The sequence below is a fragment of the Maylandia zebra genome, linkage group LG4 (genome assembly GCF_041146795.1).
Source record: "Maylandia zebra isolate NMK-2024a linkage group LG4, Mzebra_GT3a, whole genome shotgun sequence".
In the NCBI taxonomy this organism is placed as follows: Eukaryota; Metazoa; Chordata; class Actinopteri; order Cichliformes; family Cichlidae; genus Maylandia; species Maylandia zebra.
In genome coordinates this window covers 12,665,589-12,687,465 of record NC_135170.1, presented here as the reverse complement: position 1 = coordinate 12,687,465, position 21,877 = coordinate 12,665,589, and the positions used below count along the sequence as shown (strand labels likewise).

The 21,877-nt window shown below is 41.1% G+C and overlaps 2 protein-coding genes across 3 annotated transcripts in view; both read right to left on the bottom strand.

Annotated features, from left to right (window-relative positions):
- Positions 1-269: 269 nt before the first annotated feature.
- rpusd1 (RNA pseudouridine synthase domain containing 1) lies at positions 270-6,582 on the bottom strand. Of its 2 annotated transcripts, none has more exons than XM_004576032.2 (6): positions 6,472-6,582; positions 4,831-5,054; positions 4,623-4,746; positions 2,131-2,233; positions 1,876-1,977; positions 270-1,675 (listed from the first exon to the last, which is right to left on the bottom strand). In XM_004576032.2, the coding sequence occupies exons 2-6, from the start codon at positions 5,016-5,018 to the stop codon at positions 1,257-1,259; spliced, it is 936 nt and encodes a 311-aa protein (XP_004576089.1). In that variant the 5' UTR covers positions 5,019-5,054; positions 6,472-6,582; the 3' UTR covers positions 270-1,256. The 2 variants fall into 2 exon arrangements, with proteins under 2 accessions (XP_004576089.1, XP_076739116.1); XM_076883001.1 differs by having other exon boundaries at positions 4,831-5,071; positions 6,472-6,562.
- Positions 6,583-11,909: 5,327 nt separating this feature from the next.
- The window catches only part of arhgdig (Rho GDP dissociation inhibitor (GDI) gamma), a 33,600-nt gene continuing 23,632 nt past the window's right edge, over positions 11,910-21,877 (bottom strand). Inside the window, exons 4-6 of the mRNA XM_004576033.2 lie at positions 20,684-20,760; positions 16,094-16,157; positions 11,910-15,408 (exon numbers count right to left, since the gene is read on the bottom strand). Of these exons, the coding sequence (XP_004576090.1) occupies positions 15,212-15,408; positions 16,094-16,157; positions 20,684-20,760 (338 nt within the window). The 3' untranslated portion in view covers positions 11,910-15,211. The remainder of the gene's footprint in view (positions 15,409-16,093; positions 16,158-20,683; positions 20,761-21,877) is intronic.

Below are 21,877 nucleotides of genomic sequence, written 5' to 3'. Positions count from 1 at the left end.
TGAAAGCCAGTCCAGGATCCGTGGAATGCACCAGAACGAGCCTGATCCACTGAGGACGCCACAGCTCGGGGTGTAAGGGCATTTGTGTCACAACACGGTTTTTCACTGATTGAAATTGTGTTGGTTTGCAAATCTAACAATTCAGTCCGCAGTGTTGTTGTTTTTACACTTCTAGATTTCATCTATTACACAACTCTTCATTATATTTGATCAGCAGGATCCAAACATGAAGTGAGGGGGAAAAAACACATCAGGCAGCCAGGTACTTTTATTCATTTTATTGGCATGTTCAAACCCTGCTTCTTAATCAAAGTCATAAATATAGCTGATCCCAAGTTTTTAATCATATATACCAGTTTGAAATTCAAATGTTGTTTGTGGTACTTGATGGGATTTTAAGGGGGAAAATCCCCCCAAAATTGTAGAATAATAGTGTGAAAAATAGAAATTTTTCATGCCATTATTAGAAATAGTAGACAGATGAACTTTGTACACCACATCAGTGCTCTGTACACTCACTGGCCACTTTGTTAGATACACCTTGCTAGTACCAGATTGGGCCCATTTTTGCTTCCAAAGCATTAAAATGCTCAGTTTGCATTTCAGCAGGTCTTTCTGTCCATGTTGACGTGCCTAAATGCACTGGGTTGCTGACATGCGATTGGCTGATCCCATATTTGCATTAATGAGCAGCTGAATGGGTGTACCTAACAAAGTGGCAAGTGAGGGTATTTGTACTGGACTAAAAGAGACATAAAGCTGTAAAATTGTCCACAAACATTAAAGTCCCGGGTAGGATGCTGAGTAGTGTTTACAGATACAGTATGTTTCATGTGGGACTTCATGAGTGCTTTGTATCATAAATAACCAATCACACGAGTTTAAAAACAGTTATTTTTTTCTGGGAGAAACTAACATCTGCTTTTGTAGTTCAGAAAAAGGCCAATTTCTTATAATGTTGGCACATTAAAATTAAAAAAGCAACAAGGAACTCTTATTAACTTGACCTTGAGCAAGGCACTTGTTTCGCAGCTTGCAGTGGGTATAGTGTGGACATTCCAGTAGTGCAGCATAAACTATGTTCACACATGCCTTTTTGTGATCTTAACTTGTTTGTGAGAACGTAAAGGAGTTAAACCACCAAGATGCAGCTGAAATGAAACAGATGTGGACACTCAAATAAAATGCATGCTCAACATGCACGAGGAGACGCGAAACCCATGAAAAGTAATAATGATAATAATAGTAATAATAAATCAATCTCCAGCCCATTCACTCAGCCACTGCTGGCACTGTCTCCTCTGCTCCTCACTCTCCTCCTCGGTGCTCTGCTCCTTGCTTCGTTTTCTCCTCTCATCCTCCTCTTCTTTTCTCGCTCTCTCTTGCTCTTCCTTTTTAATCTTCCTGTCCTCCTCCTCCCTGCGGTGTATCAGGGCCTCCACAGTGGCATCTAGTGTCCTTAATGAGCACTGCGGGAGCCACTTGGGATCAACCGCTGGGACAAAAGGGTCTCCGGCAGTGACGCGCAGTGGCTGAGGTTCGAGGGGAATGTGGAGGAGGTGTGCGTGCAGCATCATGCGGTACGGGGAGTTGTCTGTTCCCGAGCTGTAGGTGAAGTCCCCGACAATAGGGTGGCCTAAAGCGCTGCAGTGGACCCTTAACTGGTGGGTTCGACCTGAGAAGAAAAGGAAAATTGAGCGGCAGCGGGAGGGTGACTTTTTAGGAAGTGTTTGCCTCTTTCTAAATGAATGTTACAGTTAAAACAAACAAACAAACACAAAAACCCAGGCCTGGCACTGCCATCTTTACATGGAAGCTAAGCTTTCCTCTGCAAGAAGAAAATCTTCATTTCTCCTTTGAAACAAATGCAATTACCAGTGAGAGGCTGCAGCAGCACCTTGGTAACAGGGTCTCCGTCATATAACCCATATTCTAACACTAAGAGCTCAGTCTGGCAAGGCTTGGGGTTCTCACAACCTGACCACAGAAGGAAAGAACAGAATATAATTCAAACAACTGCTGGAAATTAATGATTTACTTTCAACACGATGTCCAGATGGAATAAATGTCAGAGTCTCTACTCATTGTTGTTCACACTCACAAGACTCAAACCAAGCCAAGTTTAAGTACCTTCTGTTCCCTCAACACACATCATATGTGTTTTTCCCTCCGTGGAGTTCTTGCCGATGGAGAAGTCCACAGTGTGTGTCTCTCCTTCGACCGCCCCACGTATCTGGAAAGTAAAAAGTGTATTTTCACTGACACGTGTCTCAGAGCACCCGCACATCCATCATCTGGTTATTGTTCTTTTCTGCAATCCTTGTTAACCTGCTCTCCTTCCTCTCTCATTCATCCCTCGTGCTGATTGGTCAAAGAACAGAAGGTCAGCTCTCTTTCTCTCTCTCTGCCTGCTCTACCTTAACTCGGCAGTACTCGTCAGGTCCTATTAATCATTAATTGAGCTGGAAATTTTGGTTCTATTAGTTAGCTTACTCATAATAGTTTAGGGAAGTAGCCTGAATCTGATGACCCACACTGTGGCCGGTTCAAGGCCTTCTTCCTCTTTTGTTTTCTTTTGCGAAGTCTGACATCTACCTTAAAATAAAACTGAAATTTTAGTGATTCATCAGGCAGTTACAGTTTCCACTAGAGCAGGGCGATATGACCAAAAATATTTATCACGATATACTTTTGAAAATTTGCGATAACGATATAACTGACGATATAATTGACACTAGACAAATTACTTTACAACTCCACAACTTTATTAGTGCAAAAAAAAAAACCCATCAACGTATTTTCACTTAAACAAGCAGCTGGTTTTTATGTGCATTAAAGTTATATAAAAATTTTACCGTGCAAATGCAAATTCCTTGCTGACAGTTTAACCAAAAGGCATTTCCAGTGGAAATTGGCCGACACATCCTCAGCATAACCATGTATAATATCCACAAAACTTAAAAAGAGGTTATTTTCCACATAAACCTTTCACAATAAAGCTCAAGATCCTGTTGAGACTTTTCAAAATAAACTGAATCAAGTGAAACAGTATGCCGAGTATTTACGGGTGAGAATTAAAAAAGAGCCGTCAGGTGCTAAAAAATAGACCTTAGACTCAAACGTTAGAACAGGCTTTTCCCTGCAGTACACTGTTTAATAAATACTCACAAAGAAAACGGCTGCCGTTACAACTTATGTCTAAATGTATCGTTTCACGCCCAGCTGGAAACACTTCACGCAAGTCGAGCTGCACGAGATTCACAGAATTTACAGAAAATGTTAAATTTTTGTGATTTATATCGTTATGGGACGATAGATGTCTTATATCGGGATATGAGATTTTGGTCATATCGCACAGCCCTACTATTATGTTGAAGCACAGTACGTATCACTCCGCGAGGCTCCTGCCTACGATAGCCGTCATGCTCTGACGGTGCGGGTTTGTAGCTTAGCAAAGTCATACTAAAACATTTGACAGATTTTTGAGCGCCGTGTACATAAAATCATTTCGAGGTCAGTAAACACAACCAGAATTCATACATAAGGCACACGGGATTATAAGGTACACTGTCGATTTTCAGAAAAATCAAAGGATTGATTTTAAGTGTGCCGTATTTTCCAAAAAAACACGGTAATAACGACGGCCCGCTAGCACGCTCTACCAAAAATAGTGCTTTGTTGTGTATCTGACGGACGAAAGGTAAACCAGTTCCACACCACTGAAGTTGCAGCAATTTTACAAACCAGTTCTGGTTCATCCATTTAATTCAACGATCGGCTTTCACCCTTCTCATTCTCCGTCGCCGCCATGCTTTTTCCGCCATGTGCGTATGAAAACAAAGGCACTGCGCATGCACATTTTACCCATATTCTATCGCGATATTTCATTTTCCTATCATTGCCCGACATTATACCGGTGTTACAGTGAACGGTATGATATGGCCCAGCCCTAGTTTCCACTATCACTTCAGATAATGATCGCTGGCATCATTTCTTAAGCCTCAGAAAAAAAAAACTTAATTGTTCTGTTTGAGTCCTCTCTTAAATTAGACGCACAGATCAGAGCAGCTGTTAAGCCATTTCTTTCTAATTCTGAACTAGAAAAAGTCATTCATGTTTTTATTACATCCATATTGGATTACTGCAAAACACTTATAACACAACTGCAGCTCTTTCAAAATGCAACTGCTAGACCCCTGACAGGCACACAGAAGCGTGATCATCTTCTTAAATCGTTGCACTGGCTTCCTGTGAAGTACAGGATCAATTTTAAAATATTCTTCCTCACATATAAGTGCTTACATGAGCTCGTTATAATTTATCCAGCAGATCTTGTACATTTCTATGTCCCATGCGCCATCTGACTTACTGTATCCTTATCTCTTTTACTCTTATTATATTATTTCCTGTTATCATTTTTTTTTTTACTCTATTTTTATTTATCAAATTCTGAAAGATAAAAAATATTTTATCTTTGTCAGTAATTATGCTATGGATTAAGGGACTCTAACAGCAAGAAAACAACAACAGCCAAACAAACAAAAAAACGCTTAAAAACTCATTAAATTCATTAAAGTGTCAGAACACAATTGCATGTGTTTCACTGTATTTGCAGCCCATACCAGAGCGAGGTAGAATTTGGTCACGGTGCGGTCCTTGAAGCAGCGGTAAGCCCGGCCAGCGGCAGCTTTATTCAGGGCAACACAAAGAGCTCCACTTGTGGAGAAATCCAACTGATGACAGAACCTTGTGAGAGACGAGGAAAACAATAAGACTACTCCTGCTACCAAGAACATCTGACAAGTGCAGAGGAAGTAAAGGGATTCTGACCGAAATCCATAGTAGGTGCGTGGGTCAGCCAGCTGAGGGAAGCGGTGGCGAAGCTGTGCCTGTACGGTGTTCGTCTCGTACCACATCTTGCTGTCGATGCGGATGTCCCAGTGTTTGTCCACCACGATGTAGTCATCACTGTGATACAGTACACGCAGGCTCTCCAGGCTAGCGGGCTCCGTGCTCATCGTGTGCAGTGATTAACTGGCACAAGCGCTGCAGGCCTGCAGGGACAAAGTCGCTGTCGTGACACATGTCACTGAGGGTTTATTTGAAGTACAGTACTAAAGACTTTCCTCTCACCAGTATAAAAAAACCTCATAGCTGCCACTTATATTAATTCAACAGTCAATAAATTATAGAGCATAAAACTTGATTAGTATAAACTAGCAGGCAGTGGAATGAAACCTTGCATGTTTGGGTCTTGCACAAGTGTTTCTCACAACTTTCTTTGATTTCTGCTTTAATCTCATTTAACTCGGAATAAATGGATTTTAAGTTTTTTGTTGTTACATTATGCATACTTGTGCTTGCAGGTGCAAAGCATAAGTACCAGCATAGATATGCAACATAGCTGTGCTCGTGCAGCACTTTTCTAGGCTTACTGATCACTCAAAGGTCTTCTAACATCTTAAGTACACATTCATACAGCACATTATCTTGACATGCATGTTTCTGGACTGTGGAAGGAAGCTTGAGGACCTGATGGAAACTCAGTCCAGGTACCTCTAGAGCTGGTCAAGCATACAAACTCCATGCAGAACAGCCCTGCAGGAGTTAAACCAGAAACCTTGCTCTGATGCAACAGTGCTCATCAACCTACTACCATGCTCGTGTCTGTGTCAAGGTACAATCTCTCAAGGCACCCTATGTTTGAACTCCTTATGTGCAAAATTATGGTGTTTTACTATTACACTGTTTGAAGAGTCCTCCACGATCCTTTAAAAACCAGCAGGTGCCTGTCTCTCTGGGAAACTGGGCAGATGTGACAGTTCTCATGACTGAATCAAGCGTCTGCCTTCACCTCTGTCAGCGCTCTCCCATAAGAAATACACACAGACCTGACATGTACGGTTTTCCAGGTTTAGATCTGAAATTCATCTGAAAAGAAACAGCTCAATTTTGACCCTGAATAGACTTGGTGTACAACAATATTTTTGGGATTTAACTTTCATTTTGCGTATTTTGTGTAACTTTCGGAAAATGCGTCGAATTTCAGGGTAAAACAATAACATTCATGTTTAATTATTTATTATTACTGCTGTCAAATTTTTAAAAAAAAAAGATCAGATTTGACCCAGAATGGAGGAGTTAAAAGGTCGAAAGGTCCTGAACGTTTATGTAGTTTCAAAAAAGCCTCCAGAGCCTCAACCGCAGTGCGCCAAACCATCTTTACGGCTGTGAGGAGAACAGACCGGTGGCCGTAGCCTGTCTTATATTCGAGGACGTTTCCTTGGCCGTGAGAGCATCCCATCCACCTGCGCGTGTGGCAGTAAATCATGCGCCCACTAGTTTGCTAACTAGTGGTTTGCTATTAGCATAAGACAACTAACCTGTGTTGTATGATAAAATATGTTTTCTGAATAAGAAAGCCCGGTTATAGGGCTTTCTTATCATAGTTAATATAACCGGAAAACTTACCGTTAATAAGGACCCAAAAAGTGATAAATGTTTTCAACAGATGTAAACATAGCCGCTTGTGACGCACTGCACTGCGCATGCGCTTCATCTTCTTCGTGCGTGTTTTGGGTCGTCAGACTAGCTTAAAAGGTGCACAGCGCCACCACCCGTGTATGACGGTGTTTATTTCACCATACATGAACGATTTACGTTTGCAAACATTTTATGATTCACCTCGTTGCTGGTTTACTTTGTTCAAGGATTAAAAGTCTCCAGTATTGTGCAATAGTCTTGAACCGCCCCTTATTTCTTCATATTTTGCTTGGAAAATTTGAAATAGGAGACCTTTTAAAACATACAGAGAAATACAGTATACGAGATATGTATCAGTTTATACAATTGTAACAAGCGTGAAACTCCATATTTGATAATACCACCTTTATTGTTCAACACAGTTTTAACTGTCTTAGGCAGGGTTCTTGTAATTTCTTTAAGCAGTCTTCAGGAATAGTTCTCCAGGCTTCTTGAAGGACATTCAAAGCTCTTCTTTGGATGTTTTTGCCTTTTGTTCTGTTCTCTATCAAGATGATCACACAATCCTTCAATAATGTTGAAGTCCGGGCTCTGGGGAGGAAAATCCATGACTGATAGTGTTCGACTGTGTGTTTTTTCTATCCAGGTATGCCTTTACCGCACAGTATGTGTGTTTGCGATCATTGTCATGCTGAAAGATGAAGCTGTTGCCAATCAGATGCTTTCCAGATGGATGCGTGGTGGATCAATATCTGACCATACGTTTCTGTGTTCATAATTTCAACAAGATCCTGTAGATACTGCCTGTTGTTACTCTCTCCTGACCTACATATTGAACCAAAGATTTCCAGTTTGGATTCATCACTCCTTCAGACCTGCTTTCTTTCAGTCCAGTCCAGTGTGCTGGGTTTTTACCTCAGACTTTTTCCCCTGTTTCGCTTCTTTAAAAATGGCTTCTTTATAGCCACCCTTCTAATAGAGACCATTTATGGTGAGGCTTCAGTGAACAGTAGATGGCTCAAGTGAACAGACAGATTTCTCAGGTCACGAATCAGGTCTGAATGTCTTTCTATTTCCTAAGAACATGACTTTCAAATACAGTTCAGCTGGCGCAGATATTTTTTAGAAGCCCGCTGTTGCTTTTCTCATCCGTCACTTGTCCACTTTCCTCAAATTTATCAAGGATCCACTGCACATATGGCCAGGATATGTCAAGTTTTCAGCTAACAGCTCTTTGTGAATCAGCTTTTTGGGGCAAAAATAATATTTTATTCCTGTCAAATTGTGTTATCATTGGTATTTTTCCAAGAATCAAATACAGAGGTGGGAACAAATTATGTGCTGCGCACAAACATTTTTCTTGTAAAACAAAGGGGGCCCTAGCAAAAAAAGTTTTGGAACCACTGCCTTAATAAATGATAAGAAAGTCTGGAAGTAAAATAAATTATAAAGAAATCAGGAATAGCTCAAGACGTCTGCACAAAGAGTAGAGAGAATGAATGGGAAATACTTGTCCTTCATCAGAGGATTTGCTGTACCTGTGCATGTGCAATGACAATAAAGTTGAATTCTATTCTATTCTATTCTATTTATAGGCACGCTATTGGTTCACCTGTGATTTTATTACCAAGCCAAGCGAAGAGAGTGAGGAAGAAGCTTCCTGATGTTTGGTTTTTAGCCCTATGACAACTGTATTGAAAACTTTGAACAGTTACAAATCAAATCAAATCGGTTCTAAAGGACAAGCTGGTGAACTCTGGAGTGGACCATCACCTCACTACCTGGATCCTGGACTACCTCACCGACCGACCACAGTATGTGAGGACTCAGGGCTGTGTGTCGGACAGGGTCGTCTGCAGTACGGGGGCCCCACAGGGAACGGTTCTGGCTCCGTTCCTCTTCACCATCTACACTCCAGACTTCTCCCACAATTCCACCCAGTGCTTTCTGCAGAAGTTCTCTGATGACTCTGCAATAGTCGGCCTCATCACTGATGGGGACGACAAGGAGTACAGAGGACTGACTCAAGACTTTGTGGACTGGTGCCAGCTGAACTACCTCCAGATCAACGCCAGTAAAACCAAGGAACTGGTGGTAGACTTCCGCAGGCACAAGCATTCTCCACTGCAACCACTGAACATCCAAGGTATGGACATTGAGGCTGTGGACAGCTACAGGTACCTTGGTGTTCATCTGAACAATAGACTGGACTGGACTCATAACTCAGACGCCCTCTATAGGAAAGGGCAGAGCAGGCTGTACCTGCTGCGGAGACTCAGGTTGTTTGGAGTGGAGGGCCCACTCCTGAAGACCTTCTATGACTCTGTTGTGGCTTCTGCTATCTTTTATGGCGTGGTCTGCTGGGGCGGCAGCATCTCTGCTGGGGACAGGAAGAGACTGAACAGGGTGATCCGAAGGGCCAGCTCTGTTCTAGGATGCCCTCTGGACCCAGTGGAGGTGGTGAGTGACAGGAGAACGGCGGCTAAGCTGTCATCCCTGTTGGACAACATCTCCCACCCCATGCAGCAGACTGTGACAGCACTGAGCAGCTCCTTCAGTGGGAGACTGCGGCACCCACGGTGTGGGACAGAGAGATTTCGCAGGTCTTTCCTCCCCACTGCTGTCAGACTCCATAATAAAGACTTTAACTGATCAAGCACACACATCCATACATATGCAATAATACTAAGTGCAATAATCCTTTCTGTCATCGTTGTATTTTTACTCAGTTGTATATAGTATTTGTATTTGTATTCTATTTTTATCTTATTGTATATTTATTTTATTTTATTCTACTGTATATAGTATTTTATTTTATTCTATTCTGTACAGTTGTGTACTGTATTTATTCTTATTGTATTCTAATTTTTGCCTCATAACTTTTGCACTGTCCACTTCCTGCTGTGACAAAACAAATTTCCCACGTGTGGGACTAATAAAGGTTATCTTATCTTATCTTATCAAACAGCTTGTCATCTGGACTGGAGTGAGCGGATTATGTTTATTGCATTTGTCTCATTTTATTATTTATTTATTGCCCTGTGGTACCGTTTCAGGTCAGTCCACAGTTACTGTGATGTTCATAATCCCTCACCTTCACCTCGGGACTTTAATCTGATGGGTCCATGTGACAATCCAGTATTGTGAGCAGCTGAGGTAATGAAATGCCACGTTTTGTTTATGCGCTTTGTTCAAGTCTGCCCCAGCACATCCAGGGGCATTGGAGGGCACCTGAGCAAGGACGTGCGAGAGGACGAAGACAAAGGGCTCAGATTCAGAGATGGGGTGAAGAAAACGTTTCTCCATCTTGTCACGCTTTGACCTCCTCACGGGTCCAAAGCTAATATAGTAAGTGAAGACTCTTTGGAACATTACGTGCTGAAACACATTGGTTGAATAAAGCACAGGCTCTTCCAGAGAGTAATCCCTGAACGCAGACAGGTAATAATGTGTGTTGAGCTAAGAGGATGAAGACTTATTATATAATTGGTGTGTGCGTTGAGTCAAATGCTGGAGAATTGGATACAGTCGTGCTGCTGTGATGCTGTTTTTCTGGTTATTGTTTCGTAACATGTCATAGCAGATCATGCACTCCGATAAGAAGGCACACATGCTTACACACAGATGCACGTGGCACTAACACAAAGGCTTCAGTCAGAGAGAGGATGAGCTGGCAGATACTGTGCAGGAGGCAAGCATCAATACTGATATTGTAAGAGGAAGTTTTTCAGCATCCTTACTGTGGATTGTGTGAAAAAAGATATCTAAAGATTCCTTGTTGCTCTGGATTTGCTTAATTTCTAACCAGCTTTCTCTATCTTGGATGTATTTTTTCTTTTTAGAACTGTTTTGATCTTTTCTGCACCACTTTGAGTTTGGTGCAAAAGTCTTTGCCGGCCATAATACGAACATTTTTACAGGTCTTTTCTCAAACTGATTTTTTTTTTTTTTTGCCCAGAGACGTGACAAGGCAGGCTGTCTAGATACCGTTTATTTTATATCATTTGGATAAAGCGTGAAGGACACAGCTTATATAAGCGGTATTCATTTTTTTCCAACTCTGAGAGGTGTAATTTTTCTGACCTTGCATTTATTTCTGTAGGATTACTTTCTGAGACTGCCGTGAGTATTTTAAGCCGCCTCTCCACCATGCATAATAAGTCATTTTTGCAGGCTCGCTGTGATGAGCCTATAATTACGTCGGACTGGGGTCTCCTTTTGCTGCTGGCTCTGCTGCTGCTGGCGCTGGTCTACTCCTTCCTCTACCTGCCTGCCTCCGCCCAGCGAGCCCTGCTAGAGCAGGCCCTCAGCAGCAACAACACCACCACCGCCGTGACTGACTGATTCAGGGATGAACCGTGACAGAAGCTTCATGAATGGATAAGCAGACAAGCGAGGCCATCTTACATATGTAAATAGTGTGGACTGTACTGCTTGTCATTTTGCCCAACAAAAATCAAGAAGCTGTAAAGTGTCAGTAAGGAAACAGAGACATGGATACTTGAAGATGGATTTAAAGTGCGTTTAGACTTGGAGGGGTTTGTAATGAGCCATTTAGCGCCTGTGTTTCAGAGAAGAAAAAAAGTATGTAGCTGTGTTGAAGCACTGTACTTTCTGGAGGTCCTACTGGCCATGTTGTTCCCTCTATGTATATTAAAAATGGTATCAGGCATGTGTTCCTGTGCTTCTTTTTTTTCTCTTTAAACTTTGCCATGTGTTTTCAAGACCAATTGATAATAAAATGATATGCAAATCAATGCAATGCGCTAAATCTGAACAAAAAAGGCTGTTTTGTTCTAATTTCCCAACCCTGTTACAGTCCTGTGAAAATGAGTTTCACACCCTTAATGTTTTTGTAGAAATTAAGGAGTAAGTAGGAGCCAGGTGCTGCTAATAACATGCACTTGATTCACAGATCATCAGGAAGTGTGAGAAACTCTGAACGGAGAAGCTTTGGCAGTTTGCTGGTCTGGACCATTGACAATTCCACAATCTTCCAAAGAGTGTCCCAGCAAATTCCTCCCAAGGTTAGACTGTGAAATGTTCGAGGAACCTGCAAAAAATCCAACAGCTATATCTCTGCCGGCCACAGTTAGCATATAAAAGTTCATGACAGTATAATTAGATAAAGAATGAACAAATGTGGCGTGTTTGGAAGTGTTGCCAGGAGAAAGCTCCAATAAAATCAACATTTTAGCTTGACTTATGTTTGCAAAGTTACATCTGAACAAACCACAATACTTCTGGAACAATGTCCTTTAGGCAAACGACACTAAAGTGAAGATGTTTGGCCATAAAGAACAGCACCATGTTTGGAAAAAATCAACACGATCGCGTGAAAATACATGAGCGTGTCACGAGAACAACTTAGTTACCTGCTATTCAATTTCTGCAAAGCAGACTTGGGTTTAAGACAAACAAAAAGCTCGGTTTGAATTACCTTTATTAAAAGATACAGGATACTAGATTTGACACCAATATTTAAAGATGCAGCACTTGATTGTTACAGGCTGAGGCATCAGATCCAGAAAACTTTTTTTTTCCTTTCTGCTATCTGTGCCTTACAAATGGTTCCCGTAAATACTGTATCCGCAGTATACGACCACTACTGACATCTGGATATCGCATCGCTAATATTTTTTTTTCTTTTAATCACATTAAATCCTTAAAAAAAGAAAGAGAGATTCTTGCTAAACCATGCAACACCCAACAAGCCAACATTTACAGTTAGTCTTAGACCACGATGATTCACTCAAATGGTACTTCAGAGTTCAATATGTTCAGCTACAATGAAAATATCATATCCAAAGACTTGACACAATAATGATAGTACATATTTTTTAAGGGACACCAGTTTATCCCTTGATTTACTGCTCTCACATTCAAGCTCGAAAGCTGAATATTATTCACATCTTACGTCCTTGGTATAAGAGAGAGGTTTAGAAAGGTTTAATTTAGTTCATAAGCGTATCAAATCCTTAAGGACTTACATGCATCTCTTTCTACAATATACACAGTTCAGTTCCAGTCGTTCATTGGTCTGCTCCTTCAAATAAAACATGCCACAAAGTCTCGCGAGAACTGGCGCTTCGATAGCAAACACAAAAGTTAAAACAGCATGTGTATGAAAAACGAAGGCAAAAAGGTCGGGCCTTTTTAGTTGGAGTGTAATCTGGGTTTAGGAGAGATGACGCACCATTATGAGGGGAAGAGAGAATATGTGAAAAGTTATTATAATCAATAACAGAAAACAGAAAAAAAACATATGAGAAAACAGAAAACGGAGATGTTAAGAAAGACAGCAAATACAGTCTCAGTGAATCTAAATGATCTAAATGCACCTAATTAAAATGTATCCTATTTTGCTGCCACAGTCTCTCACTCCAAGTAATGCCCTGTGGGTTTCTAAGTGTATGATGCCAGTTCAGAGGCACAATTACGTTTGCTGTATGTTGGGAGCAGGTACGGCTGTGACACCTGTTGTTTCAGTATCTTTAAAATCACGAAATTTTGGACCTACAGTTCCTAAACTTTGATACAAAGTACCCACATTTGTTCACGACAAATAGCGCCAATTTACATTTGTGCAAGATTATTACAGATGTTTAAGGGTGATGCTAAATATGTGCTGTTCTTACTTTCTTTTCTCCTACTCCCAACTGGTCCTGGTGGATGGCTGCATTAACAGGAATGCAGCCATCCTCCTTCCTCCCCACCATAGCCAACTGTTCAAAGATCTATATTTGTGAGTGTTTGATGTTATATTTTACTGAGCTATCATTGGGAACATTTTTCAGCTAAATGAGAAAAAACTGAGCACATTGTCTGTCACACGTGCTAATTCTGCTCCGGTCTCTACAGGTTAATCTGCCATAAGCTAACCTTTAAAGGTATTTAATTATTAATTTAATAATGATTTGAAACTGAATTGTTCCTTTTTTAACTTTGTTGGCTGCATTTAAAAAACATTTGCAGGTACACCACAGGCGATCCTTCTTTCAGTTCCCCAGGCTTTTTCTTTAAAATGATTAAAAACCAACAGTGTTCTTTTTTTTAAAGATGTAATAGATTGGCAATGCTATTTTCTAACCCACCCTATCCCTGGTAGCAATTACAAATAACATTAGACTTATAAATAGTATTTATCTGTTAAAACCTCTAATTTTATCTCTAATTGTATGTGCACTAAAAATTGTGTTGGTCCCAAAAAATTAAAAAATTGAAAATTGAAACTTGAAAGAAAGAAAGAAAGAAAGAAAGAAAGAAAGAAAGAAAGAAAGAAAGTTACTACCTAAAAATCTCTTATCCTTAAAGCTTACAATGTTAAACACCGAACACCGAAATTTCTCATCCGTGGGATAATAAAGGTTTATTCCATTCTATTAAATCAGGGGTGGACAGGGTAAACAATGATCTTGTCCCTCACTGGTATATAACACTGTTATAACCCGCATGTTATAAGCACACCTATTCTCTCCCACCCAGTGACACCCAGACATCAGCCGCTGTATTACTTAGAAACAGATGAAAACTCTAAACTGGTTCTGAGTTGTTTATATTTCTGTAGTTGCTTCTCAACCATTTGCAGCAGAAATGTGAGATACAATCTTGAAGTGTAAGTCTCCCTAATTTTAAGGAGGAAAGTGTACCACAGGTGCACTTTGTGACTTTGAGGTTTTTTCAGCTAATCTGGTGCTTAATTGCCTCGATGAGCTGTCCCTGCTGCCGAGTTCACTCTGTGAATGGACCAAACAACCTTTCCTGTCACCGGCATGTGCCTGCCCCTCTCATCTTCTTTTGTCTGTATCTCTGCTTTTTAAACCTGAAATGCTCTGATGTGTGAATCCGAAATCTCTCCTGCTGGTTCTGCGGGAGGTTTCTTCCTGTTAAAAGTGAGTTTCTTCTTCCCCACTGTGGCCAAGTGCTTGCTCATAGGGGTTGTTTAATTGGTGTGATTTTCTTTCTAATATTGTAGTGTCTTTACCTTACACTATAAAGCACTTAGAGGCGACTGTTGTTGTGATGTTGCTATAAAAGAAAACCTGTTCTAATGTTTGCTGCAAGCTGTTCAGGACATCTTGTCCCAGTTAACTCTATAATGATAAAATAAAAAAGAATAAATCCACCTTACTTACTGGACACAACAGCAGTCTCTGGAGTTTGTTTCCCTTCAGCTATAAAAATGATTTTGCCATGTTTATATTTTATTGGATTTGTGCCTTGAACGGATTAAACACCCTTTCATTACTTGCCTACACACGCCATGGGGAAGGAACTGAAAGCAAGCGGAAAGGGAGATTTCAGCATGTGGTTAACTCTGAACAATAGCAGAGAAAGAGGGCATTCTCTTTTCTAAAAGTCTCAGTCACTCGTGGTTTTCTGGAGGCCTGCGTGTAGTGCACTAAACAGAAAAGGAGGGAAAAGGTGGAAGAGGAGAGTTAGAAAACTTCTTGTTTTGGCCACTGCAAGGTAGCTCTCATGAAATGTGGCGGAAGATGACAGAGACAAGAGGGGATGAAGAATAGACGTGAAAGAAGGAAAGAGAGCAGAATTATTACTCTCTCTCTAACACACACACACAGACTCTCTCTCTCTCTCTCTCTCTCTCTCTCTCTCTCTCTCTCACACACACACACACACACACACACACACACACACACACACACACACTCTCTCTCTCTCTCTCTCTCTCTCTCTCTCTCACACACACACACACACTCCCAATCGATTAATTCCAGTCCTTGCTGATATTGAGGTTCCACTCCCAGGATAAGTAGACGTTCTTGTCATCATCAGTGAAGCAGGACTTGATCTGATACTGGCCACGGGACATCACGCCTTTAGTTGCCTCATCGATCGGGCAAAGAAACTCCTGCTCCCCTGCGCGTGGGCCGTAACTTCCTACCATGTACACCGCCTTGTTCACTGTGAAGAGACGCAAACAGAGCATGTAGCTCTCTAACAACCTTTTCTCTGATTCTAACAATCTATCTGTGCATTCAGTGCAAACATTTCAAAGGTGCCATTTTCACCCTTCTGTACTTTTATTTTTGTACAATATGTATGTGACATACAATATTTTGTTCATAAAAAATAGAAACACAAGTCCATTTCACTGACTGATGTTCAGTGTCTTTGTTGATGGATGTTTAGTTGCATTCAAACACAATATATGGACAATATGCAGAAGCTGCTCAGCCATGAAGCTCCCTGCACAAAGTTTTTGTGCTGATGTTAATGCCCGGGGAGGTTTGGATCTCTGCAGTCGCTGAGTCATCAGCGTGTTGGTTACCCCCATCGTTAACTCTACATAGTCTGACACTTTGTGGCTGAGTTGCTATGGTTACTTAATGGTTCCACTTTGCAATAATACCACTTTAGATGATCGTCACATATTTAGGAGGGATAGAATTTAATGAACTGACTTGGTGCACCATGCTTGAATTAAGTGAGCCCTTTAGAATTACCCATTTTTCAGAAATGTTTGTAAAGGCAGACTGCATGGCTAGATGCTTGATTTTACACACCTGTGGCAATAGGATCCACCTCTTAACTTGGATTCAAAGGTTAAGACGTGTGTTCCAGCACTTTTTTTCATGACTGAACTTACTTCTCACTCCTTTTCTGTAGGTCACTTGACGGTACTTCAGGCCAGAAACGATTTCTCTGTTCACCTGCAGACACACATCGTTTCAAACATGTTCATTAATTTGTGATTTCCTCTTTCCAGGCTGCCCCCACCCCCAAAAAAGAAATCAGTTCACACTGACTCAGTGAGCAAAAGGTAAGTGAGTGTCTAATTCACATAATGCATAATGCAGCATAAACCGATGTAAAAAAGAAATCTCCACACAACCTTAAGGATATCTTTGCTACATTAATGGAAACACATTTTTATGTACAAAAGGAAAATGAAGTAATTAAAGAAAAAATACCAGACACGTAAACAAAATGTACATATCTGAGATTTGTAATCTTATGTGGACTAATTTAGTCCAGATCTTCTAACATGGGACACAAACAGAGATACTACAATTGCTCATCACTCACTATGCAAAGTGCCTTAAAACACAATTACCTTTTATTCAGATGAGACCACAGCTGGAAAAAACAGCTTCGTGTAATATGTAGCAGCATCCTTCCTCAGTCAATACATTCATCATTACAGTGCTTCTGCTACTGGATATTTACTGCTATCCAGCATCCTTTTGGCAAATTAAATAATTTTTTTCATAAGTAGCCCATAAGTAGTTTTTTTTAAGCAGATTTGTGTTGATTAGCTTGTATTTTATCCATTTCACAAAATGGGTTATAAGTTTCACTTTATTCGTTACATTTTAATGAGGTGAGAAAAAAATACTAGTCTCAAGGAAAAAAGAGAGAAATTCTGGGATTGTCATTATTTCTACACATACCCTTACACACACATAAGGTCTGTGGGACCTTAAACATTCAATCAATGAAGTAAACCATCGTTAAATGTAACAGCAAACTGCAGTGATAATCTTTGCCCAGCAGGTGTCCTCGCAGCACAGCTGAGCTGCTCATTCCCTGAGCTGTTTGGCTATTCTACCCACCTCTACCTTTTCCTTCAGGGCAAGGTCTCTTGGGTCCTTCCTCAAGCCCAGTACTTCCACACATTCACACTTAGACATACACTGACCTATTTTCTAGGCTTACTTACTCTTTGCTTTTCAATAAAGATCCAGGTGATAGGGTGACTCGCTCCTGGTGATTCATTCAAATTACTTCTGTATCATAACAGCAATGTTTAGCTTTCATCTCCAGGTCAATAGTATTCCCCGCACTCTCAGACAATGAGACCTATGCAGGGTTATAGATGAGCTGGCTCCTGGTTGTCTTACAATCAGCTCCACCGAATTTTAAAAATGCGATAAACTACTATCCCTACTGACTCAAGGGAAGTTCAGCTAAACTACAATTGAGTTCTGACCTTTTCTTATTTCTGTGGCAAATAATTAATGAAGTTACCCTCTGGGGAATTCACTTGGTTTCAAAAACATTTTCATCACCTCAGGTGTTTATTGTGAATGTGACAGCTAAACGTTGAGGGGTTTATTTGTAACAGAGAAAAGAAGGAAGAGATTAGAGGTGTGAGGAAGTGTGGATGGCAGAGCATGAAGTGAAAAAGAAGAGAACAGGGAAGTGAGGCAAGAGAAAGGCAGGAAAGGATGATGATGCTGGGAAGAGGAGAGGAGAGTGTGGAGGCTGGGCGGGGTAGCATTTGAATGATTAAAGGAACATTATTAAAAGAGACAGAGGAAAGGAATTGAATTAAATCACTGCTATCATCAGGCTTATTAATATAACAAATAAACTAGGAGGAATTTGGTTTGTTACTGGTGTCATGATGAGCAAACATAACTAACTAGATATTTACTTTTTTCTTTACATTTACATATACACTGAACAAAAATATAAACGCAACACTTTTGTTTTTGCTCCCATTCCCCATGGGATGGACGTAGAGACCTAAAATTCATTCCAGATACACAATATAACCATCCCTCCCAAACAGTGGTCACAAATCAGTCCAAATGTGTGGTAGTGGGCACATCTGCTATATTGAGATAATCCATCCCACCTCACAGGTGTGCCACATCAGGATGCTGATCTGACATCATGAGTAGTGCACAGGTGTACCTCAGACTGCCCACAACAAAAGGCCACCCTGGAATGTGCAGTTTTTTGCGCTATTGGGGGTCTGGGGACCCAGAACCGGTCAGTATCTGGTGTGACCACCATTTGCCTCATGCAGTGCAACACATCGTCGCATGGAGTCTATCAGATTGTCAATTGTGGCCTGTGGAATGTTGGTCCACTCCACTTCAATGGCTGTGCGAGGTTGTTGGATATTCGTGGGAACTGGTACACGCTGTCGTATACGCCGGTCAAGCACATCCCGAACATGCTCAATGGGTGACATGTCCGGTGAGTATGCTGGCCATGCAAGAACTGGGACATTCTCAGCTGCCATCTGCCCTGAACAATGTGAACCACGATTCATCCGTGAAGCGCACACCTCTCCAACGTGCCAGACGCCATCGAATGTGAGCATTTGCCCACACAAGTCTGTTACGGCGACGAGCTGGAGTCAGGTCAAGACCCCGATGAGGACGACGGGCATGCAGTTGAGCGTCCCTGAGACGGTTTCTGACAGTTTGTGCAGAAATTATTTGGTTGTGCAAACCAATTGTTCCAGCAGCTGTCTGGGTGGCTGGTCTCAGACGATCTTGGAGGTGAACCTGCTGGATGTGGAGGTCCTGGGCTGGTGTGGTTACACGAGGTCTGCGGTTGTGAGGCCGGTTGGATGTGCTGCCATATTCTTTGAAACGCCTGTGGAGACGGCTTATGGTTGAGAAATGAACATTCAATGCACGGGCGACAGATCTGGTTGACATTCCTGGTGTCAGCATGCCAATTGCACGCTCCCTCATTGCTTGTGGCATCTGTGGCATTTTGCTGTGAGACAAAACTGCACATTCCAGGGTGGCCTTTTGTTGTGGGCAGTCTGAGGTACACCTGTGCACTACTCATGATGTCAGATCAGCATCCTGATGTGGCACACCTGTGAGGTGGGATGGATTATCTCAATATAGCAGATGTGCCCACTACCACACATTTGGACTGATTTGTGACCACTGTTTGGGAGGGATGGTTATATTGTGTATCTGGAATGAATTTTAGGTCTCTACGTCCATCCCATGGGGAATGGGAGCAAAAACAAAAGTGTTGCGTTTATATTTTTGTTCAGTGTAGAAAAAAAGTTCTGCATGCACTTGGCAATACGGAAACACATTCAAATAAAAATTTAATGTTCATTTGCAGCATTTATAGCAACGTTATCCTTTCAGGGGAATTTACAACATCAACACAATCATTAAAGTCACTTTCACACATACACCACAACTCCGAACTTAGCCTGCCGGCTATCTAGCACAAAACCTGTGTGAAGGCGCCAGTGGGAGAATATTTTGGTTATGTGTGCTGCCTCCACTAAACCACACAGAGGACTTCCAGTAGTACAAAAGCTACTGAAGTGGACAATTTCCCACAGTGTGAGAAGTGACAGCTGTGGAAAATTACCCTACCTGTTTCTGTCTCCTTATAATTTTACAGTACGAGATGTAGTCAGTTGTGCACGATATCCTTTGAACACAGTGTTCTCACTGTATCCTGTACTGTGGCTGACAGATACCTTGTCCCTTTGCAAAGACAAATTATAAATCAAAAAGACTTACAATATGTATTGATAGTCTTTGTGCATTAGAGTAAAACTGAGGAGAGGTCACTATGAGACTGATGCATGTCTTCAAATGTGGTTTATATGATGGAAACATATGAAAATGGAGCTGTTAGTGTCATATATGTCTGGGTAAACCATAATGGGCTTCCACAAAGAGGAACATTCAGCTAATGCAGTTAGAAGAGAAAATAGTTCAAGAGAGATAAAAGCCCAGAAAAAAAACATGAAACTGGAAGAGTTTGTTGAAGTGGAAAATCCCCCGAAAGCATTAAATGTGTAGCACAGTGCAGTGACAGAAAGGAAGCTAATGAAAGGGCTCCGGAGAAAAAGAAACTGACAAATCTTCCCTGAGAAATTATTGTGTGTATCCTTCCTTTGAGCCTCAGTGTGTCAGAGTGGATCACAACCTTGAGTGTGCTCCTCCAATGGCTCCACCTAAGTGACCTCTAATCCACTGCCAGCAAAGAATCAAGATGGACAGACTCTTCCAGTGAGCTGGCTGTATAAAAACGTCTTGGTGCAAACTGCCATATTCTGCAGTTCTGCCCTTGGCCTCTCAGTGTTCACGTAACAAAGACAGCTGATAACGTGAAAACTCCCACCGAGTCTTATTTCCACAGCATTAAAAGGGTTTCATCTCCAGCATGAAGCTTTACAAGCACTATAAAATTAAGCAGCACTGAAAAAGCCCATTAAAAAAAGATAATGGTCTGCTTTGATTTTGGTGGTTTGATTTTATAGCACGTGGTGGCTTACTCAGCACTGTGTCTCCCTTTCCACCTCTTAATCACTTCCAGTAGATACCATCCCATCTGTTTGTTTCCACCCCTCTCTCTCACACACACACACACACACACACACACACACACAGTAACCCACACTAAGGCTCGCCATCCTTAATATATCCTGTGTGACTGTATCTTTCCAACTTACCTTGAAGTGTATCTTTAGTCTGTATTTCACTCCCTCCTGTAAGGAGAAGCTCTTCTCCTTCAGAGCGATCAGGTCTCCTGCACAATCAACAACAAAGAAACAATAAAACATCCCTAATGGACCACATGACATGTATGACATCACTCACTCCACATGTAAAATGACTAGAAGGGTCACCCTCTTATTGCTTCTTACATATCCAGAAATGTAGCTTACTGACTTACACAGCAACTGGAGAATTGCACCATAATATGACCACCATGATATAATTGTTTAAAGAGGGATGCCAGTGAATTCCCAGAATTGTCTTCTCATGTTTTCTGCTAAATCGGAATGAGTAAATTTAAAAAGAAAATGTGCTTAAAGTTATAGTGCATAACATTTTCCCCTTGAGATGTTAGTAGATTGCAGATTGTCCCTCCCAATTAAAGCACATAATCCTAGCTATGGTAGCTGATGTAGGACAAACATGTTTTTGGCAGCCAAAACCAAAAAGATGTGCCCCATCACGGACACAGCTGGTTAGAGTGCTTCGCTACTTTTTTACATGCTATATTTCAACATATTTTAATAAATCATGGAATAAAAAACACATATATAATCCATTAATGATTTTGCAATATTTAACACTATAACCCCAGAGTCACCATAAAATCTCTGAGTGTATTTAGCAAAGCTAAGTTTTGCCACTATCTGTGAAAGGCTGTCAGTCCACCGTTTACCTCAGCTATCAGTGCTAGAAGCGTCTATGTCTGTTTATTTGGGAGGATGCTGTAAAAGTTTGTGAAAGAAGTCAAAGAGTCAGCGCAGCTCACTTCTGACAAATGACAATAATATTGAGGTGAGTTGTTGAGAACTTTTCTGTCAGCAGGTGCTGCGGTTTTTGCCATAGTTAGCCAAACCAAGCTAACTTTTAGTTATAAAGCACTTTAGAATAGTACTTAACATTATACATTATACAATACAAAAACAACTCTCAGTCAAACACTGTGGCCAATCAAAACAAGTGGATTTTAAGAAGTGACTTAAAACAATTAGCCTCTGTTAGCATATGTTAGCCTCTGTTAGCATCTGTTACCTGCTGCTAGCTGGTATTACTGAAACTTTCTTGGAAGTCGATATAACTTTGTTGGACTCTGATGCTTAGTGAATAAACTATTATAGGATGTGAGAATATAATCAAGGAGAAAGTGC